Consider the following 21,083-nt stretch of genomic DNA (forward strand, 5'->3'; position numbering starts at 1 on the left):
TTTTTGGTGTAACAGCACACTCTAGACTGACCTATGTCTAACCATTTTCTTCAACCCACGTCTCAAGCTATCTGTTTATTACTACATGATATGTTTTCTTAATAATAATGTATTACTGTTCCTGCACTCGTGGATATTTGGCAAGAATAATAAAACTCTGTTTCTTTACAACCGATATAGATTTACACAAAACTATCTGAAATAAAGACGCACAGACCCCTTGACAACATCGCCATTATATTTTAATTTAACTTTTTCAGATTGCTACTCAATTAAATATCACATTACATCTCTTCTTTAATATATACAGTCTTCATTACATACAGTGCTTGCCTTTTATCCAAGGGACACAAACCTTCCATTACATGTACTCTCTTAGAAACTGGAGAAAAAAAAAGAAAAATAAGCCCCTCCCTGCTTGACGACATCTGCATAATACCATCACAACCCACCCTTGTGGAGTGAGCTCTGTGTATGCAACAAAATGCTGTATTTAACAGGAGAAAGGATTACCCATTCCCATTTTCACCTGTATAATCTAAGAGCACCCCTGGTCCCTGCATATCAGCCTCATCTTTAGTATAAAGAAAATTATGGAAAGCATGGTCAACTTCAAGGCATACTAGTGTGACTACTAGCTTGTTATCTGTTTTCTGTCAACATAAGGGGTTCCACGGCAGCCAGGAAAGACCTCTCAAACTCCTGGTCAGAGAATCTGCCCACTGAGTGGCGAGCATTTCGCCTGATGTCCAACCTCTTCTCTGGGGAAGACGAGAGAATGTTGTCCATGGCTTTGGCATAGCTGTCTTCATCATCGGCCAGAAATCCAGTCACTCCTCCATCATAGGGAACCACAATGTCTAGCTTGGGGCCTCCCGAGTTGTGAGCCAGGATAACTGTTCCAGCAGCCATACATTCCACAACACCTGCACAAATAAGAGTGCAAAGCAGAGGGGAGAGATTTATCTGGTGGTGAAGTGGTAACACTATAATAAGTGGCATAAACAACAGTATTGACTTGTTGATAGACTGACCACCCATATAGGGAAACTCTGTAAAAGGTCACAACATTAAATCTCTCTTGTATATTGTCCATTTAAGAAAAATAATAATACACAATAATGTAACTACCTGAAGAAAATATGGCGCCACAAATATGAAATGGACCTAATTAAGTCAACAAATACATAAAATGTAAACGTCGATGTTGTTTTGTTAACAAAATATACATTTATTGTATACTTTTTTTGTTTTACTTTGTTAAGTAAACAAACCGAGGGTTATATTACCTATTCCAAAATGTTCATTCCACATGGTATGTAACCCAATAGTAGCTTCAGCCAGGTGCCTTTTCAATTCCTCAAATGGAATGTTGATTTTAAATTCCACTTTGTCCCCGATTCCCAGCTTCTCACACAGGTCTCGGAGCTGAGTCACCCGGTCCTCATCCTCATGGTTACGGCAGCCGCCAATCAGAATGAGCTTCAGATCCGCCTGCTCCTCAGCAGTCTTCTTATCAAGCAGCTTGCGGAATGCTCGGATCTGCAAGGAGTGGTCCTTTTCTGGCCTGAACTGGCCAATGGAAACAATGGAATGGTGGTTCTTCTTCTCGTCTTCCGCCAATTGAATGTCTAGGAATGTCTGCACATCGCAAGGGGGGTACACAATACTCGTGCGCGCACCACATCTCCACAGAGCAAGGATGTGATTCTGGGTCCATGTGGAATTTACCATTATAACATCACTGCAAGAACCTACCAGTCCATACAAAAACGCAAACATGAAGTAATAGAGAAGCTTGCAGTTGCTAAGAATAGGATTCTGGGATATGAAAGCAGAATTGTTGAATCTGGGATTTCTGTCACGAACCACAGAGAGCATATCGATGCTAATGGTAGGGTAGTGAACATAACTCCCAACTTGGCAAGCACCCAGATATTTGAACAGTGGCAGTGTGAAGGCATAGCCCATGGAGTCTATGTAGATATCAGGAACACACTTTATGAGTGCCTCCCATCCCAGTACAATTGACCCAAGACTTTGACCCAATAGGGTGAAATAAGGGTAAGCACTGGCTTCCACAAGCTGGCGCGTTTCAAGGAAAACAAACTTCACCGGTCCTGGCAGCTTGATGTTGAACCTTCTGTAAGCCCCCTCCACGATCTGTTCCCCAGTCACACCTGTGTCACCAGTATATACCACATAGGTTGCATGTTTATACCTACAAAATAAATTTGACATTTTATTGCATGTATATTGTTTTGAGGGCACTAATTTGATCTATGATTTATTAGTTTTAGACTCAGCAATAGAACATTGTAGCTATATACATTACTTACAAAAGCATATAAAAAGCAGCAAGTACTTTGGTTACTTGTTTAAAAAAGTGCGCATCTGTTCGATTCCTCTTCATTTTGCTATCCGACGCACATAAAAAAAACTGAAATATTGAAAACAATGAAGGGCCACTTCACTGTAGAGAATAGTACAATTTACTGTCAACATGCCCTAACTGTGCATTAAGCGAACTCATGTATTATAGAATCGTGAAATATCCATTTTAATCTGGCATATGAAAGGGTTAGAGTAATAAAAAACACCTGCAATAAATAGTCCTCACTTTTGTGTAAACGGTCTGTCGCTCATAAGACATCTTAATGTGTTATGCAATTGCCATTTCCTACAGTATAAAAACACCATCTCACAGTTGCATGTCAGTTTCAGGCATGGTGGGCAACACAGCAGATACTGACAGAGGGCTAATAGTAAGCTTTCAGGTGGGCAGGCACTTCTGTATCCAAGACAGGACAAATGTTTCAAAGTGATTTCAATGGGCCATTTTGCTGAAGATTCCTACCACCGAACAGCCCTGTAGGAATTAACGGTGTTAATCACTGAGGAAAAGTATCGCGTTTTCTTCCAGTAAAATTTCAAACCGTTGAACAGACGCTTCAAATTAGTGTTTCCCTGGCTGCCCATGGAGGTGCCCATGTTCAACCCCTGTTATATTATAATCTTAATTACAAAATACATGATTTTATCTACCTCTTCTGAAGGGCTCGAAGCGCACACCACAGCACTCTTTCACCCCCTCCTCCAGCATTGCAATAGGGGTGAAAAAACGCCACCACTGGAGACTTATCTGACTCTTGTCTGTTTTTTCTCTTCTGTTGCATCCATAATCGAATTCCCAGGATCAGAAAAAACAGCAGCGCTGTTAAAACCACACAGGCAAAGAGACTGGGGATCAACAGGGACCACAATAATCTGGAAAAGGAAAGGAAGGCATTTAACGTAATCAAGTCTGGGGTGTTGTACTGGAATCGGACAGTGAACCCTAAATGCCAACAGTGTGACATGCTGATACCTGAGTGCAGTAGCTTCTATAATGTTAGTATATTTATTTAATTCACCGATTGCATTAGTAAGTGAAGCGGTACAAGATAATCAAATACATTTTTTTTTTTATCTTGACAACGTTTTCTTTAATAGTGTAATGCCCTTACATTTCCAACTGATTCATTCAACAAAGCCACTCAGAAGATACACATTTCAAGAAATAAAACTTACCGGATTAATTCACACAGACACAACCCGTGCTCAGCCATTTTCTGACAACAGTAAATGTACCTTCCACCCGGAAGTGTAACACATCATGGCCGCTGTTGTTTACAGTAGTTCCATCAGATTCCGTCGCAGGATTTTTATCAATAGCAGAAAGCTCTGATTGGAACATAAACTAAAATCCAAGTTTTTTTTTTGGTTTAGCTTTTCCGGAGGGTGAAGTGAAACTTAATCAATCGTCGAAACGGTGCAATTCATTTTAATGTTTCGCTTGAGCTGAAAGTGTTTTTGTTTTTTGTGTGTAAAAGTTATACTGTAAATGTATGTGTTTCTTACACACACACCACTGACACACTACTTTAATCGCCACTGCAGGCTATACAAAAAACTATAAAACAATGTTTATGTATTTTTTATTAATAAGTTTAGACAATGTTAATATTAATTTATTTTATAATTTGGTCAATAAAATGTAATTTTCGAACATGAAAATATTGTTTGTGCTGTTAATTATATATTTTGCCACGACTGTGTTATAAGAACCTAAGGACATAACAAAGTTTACAAACGAGAGGCCATTCAGCCCATCTTGCTCGTTTGGTTGTTAGTAGCTTATTGATCCCAGAATCTCATCAAGCAGCTTCTTGAAGGATCCCAGGGTGTCAGCTTCAACATTACTGGGGAGTTGGTTCCAGACCCTCCTAATTCTCTGTGTAGAAAGTGCCTCATATTTTCTGTTCTGTACATGCAATTTTGTTAAAACATCTTACTTGTTTCCAATAGCGTTGCTTCTTTTACACGGAATAAAAGCAGCCACTCTAGCCACTAGAATAAATGTAGTATGAGTACATTGCTAAACACTGTTTTGCAATGTCACGTGGTAGGTCACGTGGTAGTTTGCTAAATTATTTATGGATTTAACGTGTTATATTCGCCACTCATACTTAGGAAATTGAAAAATAAGATCTGCTGTGAAGTAACTGTTTTTATAGCGAAATGTATGAATGGGTAAAATCCAATGGGTTGACTATAGTGTAAAGCCATATTGCAAATTATAAGCATTTTGTACTGACATTTTTTTTTTCTTTTTACTAATTTTCAGTCCTTTCCTTTTACTAGTTCATGTTCTTGGGGGTGTGTATTTTATGTACATGACCTAGGTTCGGAGTCCACCGTGGACTGTGTATTTGACGAACATTTAGTAAGTTTGTCGAGTTTTATATAATGTTGCTAGGTTATTGTTTTATTTTAAACAGTACACACTGCATTTGACTGACAATAATGAGTACAGTACTAGCCACAACAAAATAAGTTCGCTTTCTTCAGTTTTGTTGTACAGTAAGTAATAGGGATGTAGCTTTAAAACATAGGCAGCTTACACTACTGACGTTTTCAAGTAATTTCTTACCGTTTGAAATAATTATGTAAGGCACTTTTATTGTACGTGTATATTTACAAATTGGAGTATTCGTGTAGTTTTGTATTGCACTATTTAAATGTTTTGCAGTTAAAGTTTTATTATTATTATTATTTTTAATGAAAATACGTTTTCTATTTGATACCTTAACATTCCGATTATCCTCGCAGTGAAAATGCAACAGGAACAAGGATTCCAATTCACTGGCATTCCATTGACGCCACGAAACGCGACAAGAGTGTACGTTAGTACGGTAAGTTAAGACTTAAGTTAACGTAAGTAAGTAACACACAGCTCATTCCGAGAACAATGGGAATATGACAGAAACTTGTTATTTGCAAACAAAAACTCACCTTTTTATTGTAACTCGTTTGCCTCGCTTACTTCCAAATCAAAAGAATCCACACATATTACAACCAGATGTTGTTGTTGTTATTATTATTATTATTATTATTATTATTATTATTATTATTATTATTATTATTAATAATAATAATAATAATAATAATCATATATAAGTAGTATGTGCAACATAGTAGAGATTGGTGTAATTGGATAAAAGCAATTGAATTCCTATGACAGTCATGTGGTCTGCGACTCATGATTGGTCAAAAAATACATCTTGCCTTCAGTTTAACCTAAAAAAAGATTGTGCTGCTGGTCGTTATAGGATTTGAGGTCGCTGGTTTAGTACCTTCAGATACGTTCATTTGTGTTCATAATGCACAGTGTCCCACTAAGGAGAATTAGACATTACGCATTCACAGTAAGTTCTTTTTCCAATTTTTCATTTTGTATTTTCATGATGTGTACATCAGAGTGATGGAGAAGGTGAAGATTTTTTTTTAAATAAAACATTTAGACTTCTGTTATAAGTGCTTTAAAAGAAATGCATGTGTTTCTGAGGTTTACAGGAGTAGACACTAGACAACTGAAGTTGAACGGGTTTAGAAGATGGCCTGGTGTCCCTGGACTGTTGCCCTTTACCTACTGTAAATTTGACAGGAACATACACACATTAAATGTTTATTGTTTAAAAACATGCATGTGATCATTCTGTAAAAAAAAAAAAAAAAAAAAAAAAATCTATTTGTGGGTCTGTTCAAAGAAATTCGTCTTTGCTGTATTAGTCATGGCAATATATGAAGATTTGATACTGTGCATTAGATTAAATATGATATAAAATAGCTAGCTTTCAAGAAAAGTCTCTTCTGTTCATAATATAGGCGCATGGGCCTGATTTGTGAACTACATTTGCTGTTTGTTTTTAACCTTGCGCGTGTTTCAAACAGAATTAATTATCAAAATTATAGCGGTTTTTAAAAAGCATGACAAACCATGCATGGTACATATTTCCTTACGATTGTAAGTCGCCCTGGATAAGGGCGTCTGCTAAGAAATAAATAATAATAATAATAATAATAATAATAATAATAATAATAATAATAATAATAATAATAATAGTATATACACAGTCACTGTGGTAAACTTTTACAGTATAAGGGACCTTATGCAGCACACAACAAATACGACGTTCTTATTGCTGAAATGTTCTAGCACCTACTGCTGGTAGAATTACATATGGCATTATGGGAATACAGCATTATTTTCTCTACCCACTTCATTGTGTATAATATATAGAGAAAACTATTATTAATCCACAAATCTATACTTGCCATATCGACAACAATGGCATGTAAGAAGTTTACTTTGTAGTGCATTGTGGGTACAATAAATGACCACTCCATGAAGTAATGCTTTTTTGCTTGAATATGTATATGTATTATTTATACTATGAAATACCAATTACGTTTACATACAGTGATTGAAAACCTTGAATTTGATCGTTGAAAATGTAATTTTATAATGAAATTTAACAAACATAAAAAAAAAGTTTGTCAGAAGTGGGATTTGAACCCACGCCTCCATTCGGAGACCAGAACACCCATCTACTTGGAAGGTATTAACCTTGAGTCTGGCGCCTTAGACCACTCGGCCATCCTGACAGTCATGAAAGTCATTCGAAATAATTCTATAATACGTCTTTATGTAATGCAGTAACGAGGCATTTGTCAAGTAATTTTTATTCAAGAACAGCACTGCGCTTTGATAAACTGTAACATCGGCATATCAATACGCTTACGAAAGCACGCTCATAATTAAAATGTTTGTTCGGCAGGAAACTCTTGTGTTCAAATTGTGTATCAGAAATATGATACAAAACTCCGCAGAAAAGCTTATTGCATGACATTTTCAAGGGTTTTTCTTTCTTTATTTTTTTTTTAAGATATGATATTAAATGTTAAATTTACTATCGCCATAGTTCCTGTGTTAAAAATTAAGTGACGGTGCAAAATCGATATTGGAAAGTGACTCAGCAGTTTTGTACGTTTTATACAGTTTTACACGTTGGAGTTGTGCACTCGGCTGGGATTTTTTGGAAGGAGTGCTGAGTGCAAAAAAAAAAAAAATCGTAGTACTAGCACTAGGAGGAGGAGGAACTAGCTGAGTTTTTTTATTAACTTGTCGGTCACCGTTTAAGTTGTGTGCAGCACAGCAGAGTGCGGTCTGCAACACTAACGGATGTGCGACAAGCACACAATGCCTAACTTATACAAGAAGACCATTGCGAATGAACAGCTGGTTTAAAATGAGAACGTTTTCACCAAAAGCCTTTAACATACCGGTTGACGGACCTGACCCTGTACCTGGCAACGGGCAGGCGACATTGGTGTCCTGTCATGCCAGACAACCAAGTTTAGAAGGTGCTAGCTACGACGAGTGGTCTGCCAGCGCTGGAACCAAAATCGAACACAGACTTAATAGAGAAGATAAAAAGCTTATGAATTCGAGTTCTGAAGAAAAAGTGGATAACGAACAGGTTAGTTAAAAAAAAAAAAAAAAGTTTATAGAGTTGCCTGTAGTCGTTTACTGTGATTGCTGTTTAAATGACTAGACTTTGTTTTAAAAAGTTAAACAAAGACTCACCGTTAAGTGCAAAATAATTGTAATAAATCCGATAGATATAATAATAATAATAATACATACATACATACATACATACATATTAGGAGACATATTTCTGTTTGGTCTAACATTTATAGATAAATAATATTCACCTTTACGTTTTACTTTTGTGCCAAAGGCCAGTGGTTTTAACTGTTTGAATGGGATTTATACATAGAAGGCAGTGTCACCATGTGGTTATATTGTGTAACTGTTTATATATGTATATCTAGAGAGAATAATAGATGGGCTTCAGTGAGTTACAGGAAAATACCATCAAGGGTTTCTGTCACATCATAAATTACGAGACCGAAGGTCGATTAATTTATAAACTGTCACAGAAATTGAATTGTTTTCGTTAACTCACTAAAGAGGCCCATCTATTGTTTTTTATAATACATGGATACCCTTGTGATGCTAATATTAAAGAAGATGAGGTTCAGCAGTACAGTTGGGGTTTTTTTAAACATAGTATTTTCCTTGCTGTACAGACGTTCTATGTCGTTATCCGTTAGTGCTTCAGCTTTATTTGGATAATTGCCTTTACCTTGTTTTAATTTCCTGTTCCTCTCCAGTTTCTGAGATACAAATGTACCAGCTTTACATGAATTTTTAACTTATTCTCATTTTGTTGATCATGAATGAACATTTCCGTACTGTGGGTGTTGTCGAGTGATTGAAAACAAGACATTTTGTGTTTGAATTGAAAGTGACGGTCTCGAAAAAAAAGTATCTACAACAAACAAAAAAAAAATGATTCCAGTTATTTTTGCCTGTTAAATATACTATGTATGTCAGTTGTTACTTTTTATCCAAAACATCAAAAACTATGGTTGAAAAAGGTTAAAGATAATGTTCACATATATTCATTCAAGTATTAAATCTATAAATATGGTGTTTTAATAGAGGTTTTTGTTAAAAAATAAATAAATAAATAAGGAAAGATATCCCCACCTAAGAACTTTCTGAATTGTTTAACATTTTATACACCTATCTGATAGCATAACAACAGCAAAATAGCATAACCTTATGTTTTGTTGACATTGTAGAGCTAGTAGATAAATGTTGCTTTAATCTTTTTAAATAATCTTGTGGATGAAACACCCACTTTAAAAAAACAAAGAAACTTATACAAAAAATGAAACAGAATTAGTAATCTTTTGGCCTATTACTATGGCATCAGCAAGTATTTGAAAATATGGTCTATTTGCACCTGTTCTTCAGATGATTGCAAAACTGGTATAGAGGGGATCTCTTAACAGATACACTTGATTGCAGTGTTTGCGGTTTTTAACTCAGGTGCAATTACAATCACCTGATTAGAAACACTTGATGACAAAGATTTGAGGACATGAGTCAGTCAAGGACAGGGGAAATAATGTATTTTTGGGCCAGCTTTCTGGAAGAGTACACATACATGTGCTATGGAACAGTGATCTCTACAGCTGCAATCAGCATGCATTTCATTGTGATAGCATGGTTCAGAATATACAGCTATTAGGGTGTTAAGTTGTATCCCATATATTTTCCATTGCTGACAGATTTTAATGCAGCCAAAATATATACAATATGTAATGGTTAACACTATTAAAACATTAAAAAACATTAACTGTTCCCTGTGTGATTCTTCCCTTTGTGGTCTTATGCAGTTTGTCATGGGTAAGGACTTTTTTTTTTTTATCCAATCAAGCTTTCTGGAACTTGACATCTCATTTCTGTTGTCTTTTAGGAGTCATTAGAGCATGCTGCTTTATATCCAAGCCATGCCTTTGAGAACTTGGGGTATGAACCTGGCAGCCAAAATGAGCTATACCCTTCCCCTACTGATGTCTGCAAAGCTACTATTAACATCGTGGGCATGACATGCCAGTCCTGTGTACAGGCCATAGAGGGCAAAATCTCCAAAGTGAAGGGCGTTGCGGGGATAAAGGTTTCTCTGGAAAAGAACAATGCCTTCATGGAATACAACTCCTTCACCATCAGTGCACAGAAGGTGTGCCAAGAAATTGAGGCTATGGGCTTTGATGCCAGTTTAGCCAGATCTGGTTGGCAGGCCAAGAGGAACCCCTCGTTCACCGAGTCCGTTGTGAAGATTCAGGTTGAGGGCATGACATGCCAGTCTTGTGCAAACACCATTGAAGGGAAGATCGGCAAACTGCAGGGAGTGCAGCGAATCAGAGTGTCTCTGAACAGCCAGGAGGCTGTCATTTCCTACCAGCCAGACATCATACAACCAGAGGATTTGAGAAAACAAATAGATGACATGGGTTTTGAGGCTACCATCAAGAGCAAGCCTGACCCTTTAAAACTGGGCTCCTTTGATATTCGGCGCTTGCAAAGTGGCACCAGAAAGACAACTCTGCCTGCAGAGAAGAATGAATTCCATAAGGCTGCAGGAAAACAACCCAGCTTGAGAACTGTAACACTGGGCGTGGGAGGGATGCATTGCAAGTCTTGTGTTTGTAACATTGAGGCTAACATTTCTGAAATGACAGGTGTGCAGGGCATCAAGGTGTCCTTGGAAACAAACAGTGCTGAGCTACAGTATAATCCTGCCCTAATTACCTTGATTTCAGTGAAGCAGGCTATAGAAAGCCTCCCACCTGGGAATTTTAAAATATCTATTCCCAATGAAGTGGAGGACCAGACATCTGCTCCCATAAAAGTTATTGTGCCAGTGTTGCATCATAGTTTATCAAGCACTGAACGAAACCAGTCTCAAAACATGTCAACTGTGATTGATATCAGGGGGATGACCTGCCACTCCTGTGTAGAGTCCATTGAGGGCATGGTTTCTCAGAGGATGGGAGTCCATGTGATAAAGGTTTCGTTAGCAGAGGAGACAGGAACAATACACTTTGACCCATCAATTACCAATCCTGAAGACTTGAGAGCTGCCATAGAAGATATGGGGTTCGATGCATCCATCTCTGGTAATGACAGATGCCTTTATCATATATTTCTGAAACTAGTTAACTTGCTTCTGCTCCTTATTAATATCTCAGTCTAGACTAGTCCCATATTTAGTTTCATCTATTTTACAAGTGTCACAAGGCTGTGAATCTGATGATAAAGAAAACCTGTAAGAAATTATTGTTGTCGTCCATCCATCAACAGTCCAAAGCACCTTTGACCATTGTTCCATAGTCCAATTTCTGTGTTCGTGTGCATATTTTAGCCTTACTACAACACATAATTTAAGTCCTGATTTCAAAATTGACCTTTTGATGGACAATGACACATGTGCCTTCTGTCACTTCTGTTGTCTTTCTATTCCTTAAGGATATTATCTTAAGTACTGCTCATCCTTGTTAGACAGCTTTTTGGGTCTTCCAGTCCTGGGTTTGTCAATTACAGATGATGTTTCTCTGTACTTGTTGATTATGCTACGGATACCACACCTTGAAAATCGAGTGATGCAAGCTATTTCACTCAATGTTTTTCCTTCTTTATGCAAGTCAAGGTTGTTATAATAGTAGAAAACACTAAGGCTCTGAGTAAATTGTTGATGCTCATAATACAACTGAGTAGAAAAATGCAACATTTCTAAGACTTTTGCACAGCAGTGTGATGTATATATATATATATATATGTATATATGTGTGTGTGTGTGTGTGTGTGTGTGTGTGTGTGTGTGTGTGTGTGTGTATATATGTGTGTATATATAATGCCAACACTGCCAATAGAATAAACCTGCATGCACATACTATATATTTCTACTATTTAGAAAAAAACTGCTGCACTAATGCAAATAAAGAAAAGAAAATATTGTATTCATTATTGATCACCTTGCTATAACAATATATAGCATCCTGACTCTCCAAACACAGAATAATGTATTTATTAGATAGATCTACTGTCCAAAAATTCAGTTGACAGATTGGTAGGTTAGGTTTAATGGGGACTAAGATGATACAGAGAAATCCTTAGGATCAAGAGTCCAGCCACTTATTCACCATTCACAAACAATCATTGCAAGTGAGTGGATTCAACCATGTATATTTTTAATCTCACCAACCAAATGATTAGCCACAGAAACTCACCCACAACATGTACTGTAATAATACATTTCACATTGCTTTTGCTTGAAAGCAACAGAAATACAATTCAAAAGAAAAAGTAACTCACGTAACAAACATTAAAACATGAATGTTAAAATATGCTCCCTTGTTGAGTCGTTTTTAGTTAAAACAAAGGTTATTTAAATACAAGCTATATTATCCCAATGTGCCTACAGCCAGCTGTATTGGAGGTATTACGAGTGGCAATTTATTTAGAGGAGATAATAAGGTAAGAATCCCACCATAATGGTAAAAGGGTGGTATTAATGCAAATTAATTATTCATGAGAGCTGATCAAACGCCACAGAAAAACCTCCATTAGGATGCTCGTGAATAACAGCAAAGAGTAGTTTGGAGGAGTGGTAATAACACACCTTCAGTCTTAACTCCGGTTTTACTGCTGGTACGTGAATCAGGCCCTTAGTTGTTCATACATGGTTTGGTAACTCTATTGGGTGTGTTCTTTCTGAAAGAAAATGTGCTAATGGTGATTTGGAGTAAATAGCTTTGAGAATGTGGCCCTAAGTGTTTTGTAGTTGTGGATGGCTTACATTACATTTACATAAAAAGTGGAAATACTGTAGAGGACTGGAATTGCTAAATTGATTATTCGTGTAGTAGCATTCAGAATAAGCAATATTGTGGGTGCCAGTTTATTTCTGTGTATCTCCTTTCCACAATAGTTACTCAGCTTATTGTTTCTGTATTTTAAAGCAGATGGAGATAAACCAAGTGAGTCGGGTTCATGTGATGAAGCTGCCAGATCCAGGCACGGAACCCCACAGAAAAAGAAACAACCAAAAACTCACACCAAATCACAGAGCTCAGATTACATTCTAGATGCTTTTCCAAAGAAATCCCTTGCGGACGACCAGAGCTCAGAGGCAGCCAGGACAGAGAAGTGCTTTATACAGGTGACTGGTATGACCTGCGCCTCCTGCGTCAGCAATATTGAGAGGAACCTGCAGAAACGCAGTGGTGAGTGAGGAATTCCACGTTTTGAATTGTTTTGTATTTTTTACTGTCCCTTACCATTTTATGACCTTTGTTGTCAATCTGAGTGGTTCTGAAATAGTGTTCGTGCTTGACAATAGCACTAGGTGGCACGGGCTCTGACCACACTGCAGTCCCTTTGTTATTGTCCTCAGTGCACTTGGTTTTGTAATGGGGTCACTTAGAACATGTTTGTGCTGTACCATTTTTTTCTTGATTATTTATTTATAATGTGCGACCATATTAAAAGATTACTGTTACTAGTAATTACAATAATTTTAATGAGCTATAAAATGTGATACCACTGTAGAAGTGGAAGAGCTAATATACCATTTATTTGCAGGTTTAAGAATTTTGATGAATGTATAAATATATCATCCATAACTTGCACAATCAGAATTCTAAGGTGAATCTATCAGAAACTGAGTCAAGTATACACTTGTTTTGGTTAGTGCGCTCTTCAATGTACAGTACACTGAAGAAGGCAAACACCTGTCTACTTGATTTAGGTTCATAATGCATAAATATAATATATTGATTATATTTTTGTATTAATTTCCAATACTGTGTAATATTCCATTGTCCTTTTGAAGGTATTGTCTCAGTTCTGGTAGCCCTGATGGCTGGAAAAGCAGAGGTTAAGTACAAGCCAGACGTTTATGATCCTGCACAAATAGCACAACTGATTACAGATCTGGGATTTGGGGCCACAGTAATGGAAGATCAGGCCATTACTGATGGGAAACTACAACTAATTGTAAGTAGAATTACATTGGAACAAATACAGTCAAAGGCCTTTCTGTGGTGAAATGTTATTTATACAGGGCCTAGCCAGAAGTGTGCCAACTGCACATTATAAACAAAACTGATCATTTTCAATGAAACACTGTTTTGCAATATTTTAGTATTGACATTACATAGAACTGAACATTCCTGAGGTCTCCTGTTTTGTTTGTAGAGTGGAATTCAAAGAGGATACACAATGGTTCTAAGCGGTTAATGTAAAAATAATCAGTGAGTGAGAGAAGCCATAAACACAGAGGTACAATGGTCCTGAGTTGGTTATGTCTTTACTCACAAACTGATTATTTTTAAGATACCCACAAAGAACCATTGTGTTTTATTTTTGTACTAACCATTTACTTATGATGATAGATTTCATTAAGTAATTTATTTTTGTTTTACTGATAAAACAGTAGCTGTATCCAGCTCTGAATTCGAAGCTTGGCGAAACCGCTGTTGTGACGTCACTGCTACAAGATGGACATTGACATATAATAATAAAATAAATATGCTTTGGAACGTGTGGTGTAATATTTAAACAGATTGTGTCTCTTAGATTACAGGTATGACGTGTGCATCATGTGTGCACAACATTGAATCCAAACTTACCAGGACCAAAGGGATTTTGTATGCCTCAGTAGCTCTTGCCACGAGTAAAGCTCATATTAAATTTGATCCTGAAATCCTTGGCGCTCGGGACATAATCAAGATTGTTGAGGTATGTACCTTGGTTTATATTATATTTTATTTTAGATTTTAACCAATGGTTACAGATAAAACACCTCAAAAAAAATCTTAAAAAATACTGAAAGAACACCAGAGACACTCTATTGCGTTCTCACTACTGCCCCCCCCCCCCCCCCTGTTTATGGTGCAGTTTAGTGTGCTGGACAAGAGATCCAACAGAGTATGACTTCCATCTGTGCTCCTGCAAGATCTGTAGTTCTCAGGGTGCCTCAACACATCAACACTCCAGAAGCTTTTGAGAAATACTGTAGAACCCCAGAGTTACGAACACCAAACTTACGAACTGACCGGTCCACCCCACTTTCAACCGGAAGTATGCAATCATTCAACCAGATAGGCACTTCAATTAACTTAAATTTAGCCTTTTTTAGCCTTTATAGTACTGTTTTAAAGACTTTAGAACCATAACAATATGAGTATTGCATTACTGTGCTGTATCCTTGTATTATCCGCCAGATTGAGGGTGCAGATAGCAAGTGTACACATTTAATAAAACCATTGAAAATTCATTTTCGGACTTACGACGAACCTCCATTCTCAAGGTGTTCGGAACTCCCAGGTTCTACTGTACCAGAAACAATCAGTTCACTTCGAGTGGTGAATAAAATCACAAATAAATAGCATTTTTTTTTCTACTAAAGTATCAAAACTCATAAAGATAAACAAAGAAAAACACCTTATATTATAAAGCTCACCCGAGACCTACTGTACACCTTGTGGAATGGAGATCAAGGGCCATAGAAATCACCAGAACATTTGTGTAGGCAGCCAATGGAATGGCCACATGTGTAAATGTTATTGTGTGATCTGTACATTTGATCATTTTAACCCTTATTTATTCAGTACATGTGGCAAAGTGGTAATTAGTGTGCAGGTGTAGTGCAGGTGAAGTGCAGCTGCAGCAATCCAATGAAACAAACAGACAACAAAGTACGGGTGAAATGGTTTGTTTATTTGTAATCCAACGGTCTGGTGACCAAGCAGTAAATAATAAAGAGCTTGCAATACACAGCAATGTGTATTGCACAGTAATGAGAAAGGGTTGCAGGCCCGTAAATAATAAACACAGTACTAAACACAATTGGACACAGACACGGTCACCAGTCCAGAGTGAGTGCTGTAGTGTTTGTGGTGAAGTACAATTTATTACGTGCAACAATGGTGAACAAGTAGTGCAGTGTTATCCGGGTTTAGTGCTGGATAACTCACAGTTCTCTATTACAATGCACAGGTCCTTCCGGTTTCAGCGTAACTATAAATAAGGAACAGATCACACCACTACGACCCCTTTATATACCGTCAACCATGACCCCTTGGTTAACGAGTGCAACCGCTCTTCCAATCCAATTTAGTGTACCGCAGCTCCGTCCCCTTTCTAGATGGCCGACGTCCGCCTAACCCTGGGAATGAACTGTCGAGCCATCCAGTCCACAGCGCCCTCACAGGTCGGGAAGGAGATATAACACCAAGAACCAATCTCTGTCACAGTACATTATAAATACAAAACGTTTTTTGTTCGATGGTTTTGTATGTATAGTACAGGGAGGAGTGCACAAATCAAGTCCTCGAGGTCAGATTTTATACGTATCATTAAATAAAATTGTTTCCTTAAGTAATTTAGAATATATCTGGATCAAAGACCATGATCTCTGGACCTTGAAGACGGGAATTTTGAACCCCTAAAAGGTTGTACCTTTTAACACAGTACTTGCATTTTTTATTTTTAAGGGACTTGGATTCAGTGCCTCCCTGATGAAAAAAGAGACAGGGGCCAATAATCTGGACCACCAGGTGGAAATAAGACAGTAAGTATATTTGTCATTGTGGCAAAGTGGGTTATAGTGCACAGGTGTAGAGGTGATGCAGTGCTCCTAACAATGACAAACACAGTACTGGTGATATGATGATTCTTTTATTTTTAATCCAATAGTCGAAACTGACCAACAGAAAACAATAATGAAATACAGGCAGTACTCAATGCTTGGTACTGCTCTGTATACAGAATGCACGAGGAAATCCCAAATGATAACACATAAATCAATAAACAGACAGACACAGACAAAACATACACGGACACTAGTCCTTTAGTGAGTGCAGTAGTGCTAGTGGTGAATATAACGATAGTGTGCTTTAGTACAGTGATGTTCTGGGTGGGTGCTGGCCTCTGGCGACAGCTCAGGAACATGCGTTTAGCCATCTAACAAACAGACAAGTAACAGTTAGACAAACGAAGACAAAACACTCACGGTACATTTAACACGGGTCCTTCTGGTCTCCAATACATTTACCCAAAATGAAGGAACAGATTATGATTCTGCGTCCCCTTTTTATGCTGTCACACGTGACCCCTTGGTAAATGGGTGCAACCACCTCTCCAATCTGTGGCTTCCACATCGTTTACCTTCCGGGTCAATGCGTTCTTGCAACAGAGTCTCACCTTCATCCAGACTGGCCGATTTCCCGACCCTGGGAAAGAACTGTCAGACCAGCCCGTCCAATGAATTCAGTTCTCGCTGCTTAGCACCCTCACAGGTCGGGAGGGAGATTTACAACCAAGACTCATTGTATTTCTGTCACAATCATCCACAACAAAGAATTCCATAATCTTACCGGTTGTTCACTTCCATTCATTATATAGGATCTCAAATGTTCAAACACACATATGATACTATACTTAAATAAATCTATGTTTACAGTTAGTGTTGCACTTGCTTAGCCATTTCAACTGGATGGTTGACATTTTCCCCCACCGTTTAATGGCTTCTTTCCTGTCTAACCAACTAGCTGCTTCCCCTGTTGACTGACATGCTTTAGCCAGCAACATGCTTTGACCCTCACTGCTGAACACAGAGTTAAGTGTGGCACAGAATCACAAAAACCCGTTTTAAGGAATGTTTTGTTGAGGACAGTTTTTTGAAAAACAATTTTGATTACATGTCAAGTTTGTAGTTCCTGACAACTTTTTTTTACAGTATTGGAGAGGGACGTTTATTCCTTTTTGCAAAGCACTGTTTAATGCAAGAGCATCTTACATTCAAAATAGTTATTAAAAAAGATTCCTTCCAACAGTCTTTAAAGATAAATGGGTTGCAGATTTCTGTGGAAAGGTCAGGCAAAAAAAAAAAAAGAACAGGAATCTTAATAAGACTACCTGCCTTTGGTTGTCAAGAAGGCTGTGCACACACAGTAAACACAGTAAATAGAGAAGCTGCTTTTAATTTACATTATATTTTTTTCTTTGTTTGAACCAGTTTTGCACCTCTACATTCACATACCTTTTGGATTTCAGGTGGAAGAACTCGTTCCTGTTCAGCTTGGTGTTCGGTATCCCTGTCATGGGTTTGATGATCTACATGATCATAATGGACAGTAAACACAGTGGCTCCATGCCCCCTGAGCAGAACATTGTTCCAGGGCTGTCCATTCTCAACCTGGCCTTCTTTGTTCTGTGTACCCCCGTGCAGGTATTTTATTTATTTATTTATTTATTTATTTATTTATACAGGAAATTAACCCATTGAGGCCGAGGCCTCATTTACAAGGGGGTCCTGTCATACACAGACACAATCATACACAAAACAACACAATTCTTATTTGTGTGGTCCAGCCTTAGAAAGTAACACCAAATAAACAAAGGAGCAGTAATACAGCAGGTTTTTTTTTTCTTTCAATGTGAACTAAAAGAAAAGCAATGGCAAGGAGTTTTAAGCAAATCCCCTATACACTTTTTATAACCAAAAAATGAGAGGTTATGAAATTCCATTCTTAAACCATGTGAAAAAGTGTTCCAGGTTTTTTAGGTATGTGTTTATTATTAACGGTTAGAAACAAAACACACTTTCTGGCAAGTCTCTTATTTTCCTGTTGATCATTTTTTCCAAACTTTATTTTCACTCTCACTCTGATGAAGTTAATTTAACTTAGTATACCGCACTGTAGATTCTCTTCCATTTTCTGTTACTTGAACAGTTCATTAGGTAAAATTTACAAGAAACTAGACTGAGTAGTCATACATTTTGGCTATGTGGCTTCATCAGTGTAATTACTTATTAGTTTTACCTTAGAGACTATGATAAACAGTTTCTGTAGTTTTAGAGTAACAGTTTTTTAGAACATTATATACTGCATAAGGGAGCACTGTTTTTGCAGTGGCTAGTTTAACATGCAACATTTCTGAATGTTGGTACACTGAAGAAGGGCACTACCGAAACATTTGTCTGCATGAGTTTCTTATTGTTTTGAAGTGATTGGTTTTATCTTTTCTTTTGTGTGAGTTGGTTCCCTAAATTGTGCTTTGTAAAACAATTTTTTTTTTTAATTGACCTGGTCTTCATGACAGAGCTCACTGCATGTTTTGTTTTTGCTTTTCAGTTTCTTGGAGGCTGGTACTTCTACGTTCAAGCCTATAAATCTCTCAAGCACAAAACGGCCAACATGGACGTCCTCATAGTGCTGGCAACATCGGTCGCCTATGTGTACTCCTGCGTTGTCGTGATAGTGGCCATGGTAGAAAGGGCTGAGCAAAGTCCAGTCACCTTCTTTGACACCCCGCCTATGCTTTTTGTTTTCATTGCCCTCGGCAGGTGGCTGGAACATGTTGCAAAGGTAACACTAGTGCCTTTGCATTATGAAGTTATAACTATGGACAGAAATGTGTTACAATAATTACTGCAGAATACCGTGATAAATGCATAGTGAAGTGCAGTGTAGCAGAGTAAACGCACAGGGAAATCAAGCACAGGTAGTCAAAGTAAATCACTCTTTCGAATTCATTGGTACTGTTTGAGTTAATGATCTTCCTTGGTGACCTATTCCGGGTTTATAGCCCTTTGTATCAAATAGTTCTCTCACTATTCCTTATTTGCAGAGTTGCTCATTATTTAACTGTTACGGGAGGGGGAGGGACATTGCTACAGTTTAAATTACTTATCAGTAAGGTAAACAAGCTGGAATAACATCTCTGGTAGAGTGTACAAAAGACTAAGGTGTGGAGAATGTAGTTAATAGCAGACACAAATGAATTACATTTCAATGTAAAATCGAACCTCCGTTATTGTAAACACGGTCAAACCTGCTCAGTATCACTCCTGTTATTATCACCACATGGAAATGTCCTGCATGTCAGAATACAATTGGAATCAAAGGGGACATGCTCCTGAAAACAGCACTTTGCTTATAGCACACTCTGCTTAATATCAGTCACATTTAACAGTCATAGAACGCATTTTCATTTGTGACAATAAAAAAAAAAAAAACATAAGCTTAGTTTTAAATGTAGTGATATTTAGTATAGAAATGTTGCAAATATAAATGACCCTTTATCAAAGTTTTACCATAGTTTACTGTAGTTTGCCATTTTAATTAATATGCTTTACCATACCTCGCTGGTCTTTACAATACCTACCTGTGCTTTATTATACTCTCTCTCTATGCTTTATTACACCTTGCTATGCTTTATTTTTATAAGGGGCAGTAGCACAATTTAGCATACAGAACACTGTAATGTGTGTTTACAGCTTTCTCGTATTTGTAATTATTACAAATATAATAATTATAATTGTAATTATGTTGTATACATACAGTATACAATCTAATAGACTGAATATTGAATTAATGTATTAATGAACACTATGGTAGTCAATGACATGCCTAGTACTATATTTGAGTTCAACAGCAAAAGGCATATTTGTTGGTATCAACACTCCTGTATTTTATACATTGCTAAACTACTTATAAAGTGAACCTTGCTTATTGTAACAGTCATTTTTTGTTATTCGTATTAAACAGAATACTTGGGTGTTTGTCATTTTTAGAGTAAGACCTCGGAAGCACTGGCTAAGCTAATGTCCCTGCAGGCAACAGACGCAACTGTGGTAACTCTGGGACAAGACCATTCTATTCTCAGGTACGGTGTATTTCACAAGATTCTGTTGACAGCTGTAATGCATAACTACACTGTCAACACCGTCACTACTGTGGCAACACTGTCAAGGGCACACCGCAGATAGGAGTGACGCAAAAGAGGGTCAGGAGATACTGTAGAGATAAAGAAAGACCAGACTAGTACGAATATTCAAACATGCATTCATGAACACCATTACAGTCAATGCTAGACCTAGTACTATTTTGAGTTCAGCAACCAAGCGGGCATATTTCAATATTGAAAACTGAAAATGTATGTCCTTTATTTTCAGTTAGTAGTTAGTAAAAGGCAAAGTTAGTAAAAGGCAGCGTTATTTAATTAATTAAACCTATTGTAGTATACATTTATAATAACGTTCCTTGAGTTACCTTTTAATGTCTGAAATAACATAAATATTCATTTTTTTATGCCTAGATTCTATTCTCTGATGCTGTGTTCTCTTGGTACAAAATAATGATCAGTTATTTCAAATAACGGCTTTGCGGATATGCATGCACATTTTACTAAATAACAAAAACACCTCAATTCAATACACATCAGAAAATAATACAAGGTTGATCCCTGGTTTGCCTATTGTTTTGAATATTAA

At 37.3% G+C, this 21,083-nt stretch overlaps 2 protein-coding genes and 1 non-coding gene across 5 annotated transcripts in view; 1 reads left to right on the top strand and 2 right to left on the bottom strand.

The window, feature by feature from the left end:
* Nucleotides 1-224: 224 nt before the first annotated feature.
* Nucleotides 225-3,957, bottom strand: LOC117406822 (GDP-Man:Man(3)GlcNAc(2)-PP-Dol alpha-1,2-mannosyltransferase-like). Its single transcript, XM_034011145.3, has 4 exons — nt 3,571-3,957; nt 3,046-3,267; nt 1,290-2,221; nt 225-926 (listed from the first exon to the last, which is right to left on the bottom strand). The coding sequence occupies exons 1-4, from the start codon at nt 3,606-3,608 to the stop codon at nt 643-645; spliced, it is 1,476 nt and encodes a 491-aa protein (XP_033867036.1). The 5' UTR covers nt 3,609-3,957; the 3' UTR covers nt 225-642.
* A 1,710-nt stretch (nt 3,958-5,667) lies between these two features.
* The window catches only part of atp7b (ATPase copper transporting beta), a 30,985-nt gene continuing 15,569 nt past the window's right edge, over nt 5,668-21,083 (top strand). Inside the window, exons 1-9 of one of the 3 annotated variants that reach the window (XM_034012057.3) lie at nt 5,668-5,747; nt 9,717-10,920; nt 12,763-13,026; nt 13,635-13,798; nt 14,381-14,542; nt 16,300-16,376; nt 17,861-18,035; nt 18,943-19,176; nt 20,385-20,476. In XM_034012057.3, the coding sequence (XP_033867948.3) occupies nt 5,703-5,747; nt 9,717-10,920; nt 12,763-13,026; nt 13,635-13,798; nt 14,381-14,542; nt 16,300-16,376; nt 17,861-18,035; nt 18,943-19,176; nt 20,385-20,476 (2,417 nt within the window). In that variant the 5' untranslated portion in view covers nt 5,668-5,702. Of the gene's footprint in view, nt 5,748-7,453; nt 7,863-9,716; nt 10,921-12,762; nt 13,027-13,634; nt 13,799-14,380; nt 14,543-16,299; nt 16,377-17,860; nt 18,036-18,942; nt 19,177-20,384; nt 20,477-21,083 lie in introns of those variants that run through there. The other 2 variants (XM_034012056.3, XM_034012055.3) reach the window with 2 other exon arrangements.
* trnal-caa (transfer RNA leucine (anticodon CAA)) lies at nt 6,878-6,987 on the bottom strand. The gene is made up of 2 exons: nt 6,950-6,987; nt 6,878-6,923 (listed from the first exon to the last, which is right to left on the bottom strand). It is a non-coding gene; the product is annotated as a tRNA-Leu (tRNA).

The sequence above is a fragment of the Acipenser ruthenus genome, chromosome 8 (assembly GCF_902713425.1).
Source record: "Acipenser ruthenus chromosome 8, fAciRut3.2 maternal haplotype, whole genome shotgun sequence".
NCBI classification, from domain to species: Eukaryota; Metazoa; Chordata; class Actinopteri; order Acipenseriformes; family Acipenseridae; genus Acipenser; species Acipenser ruthenus.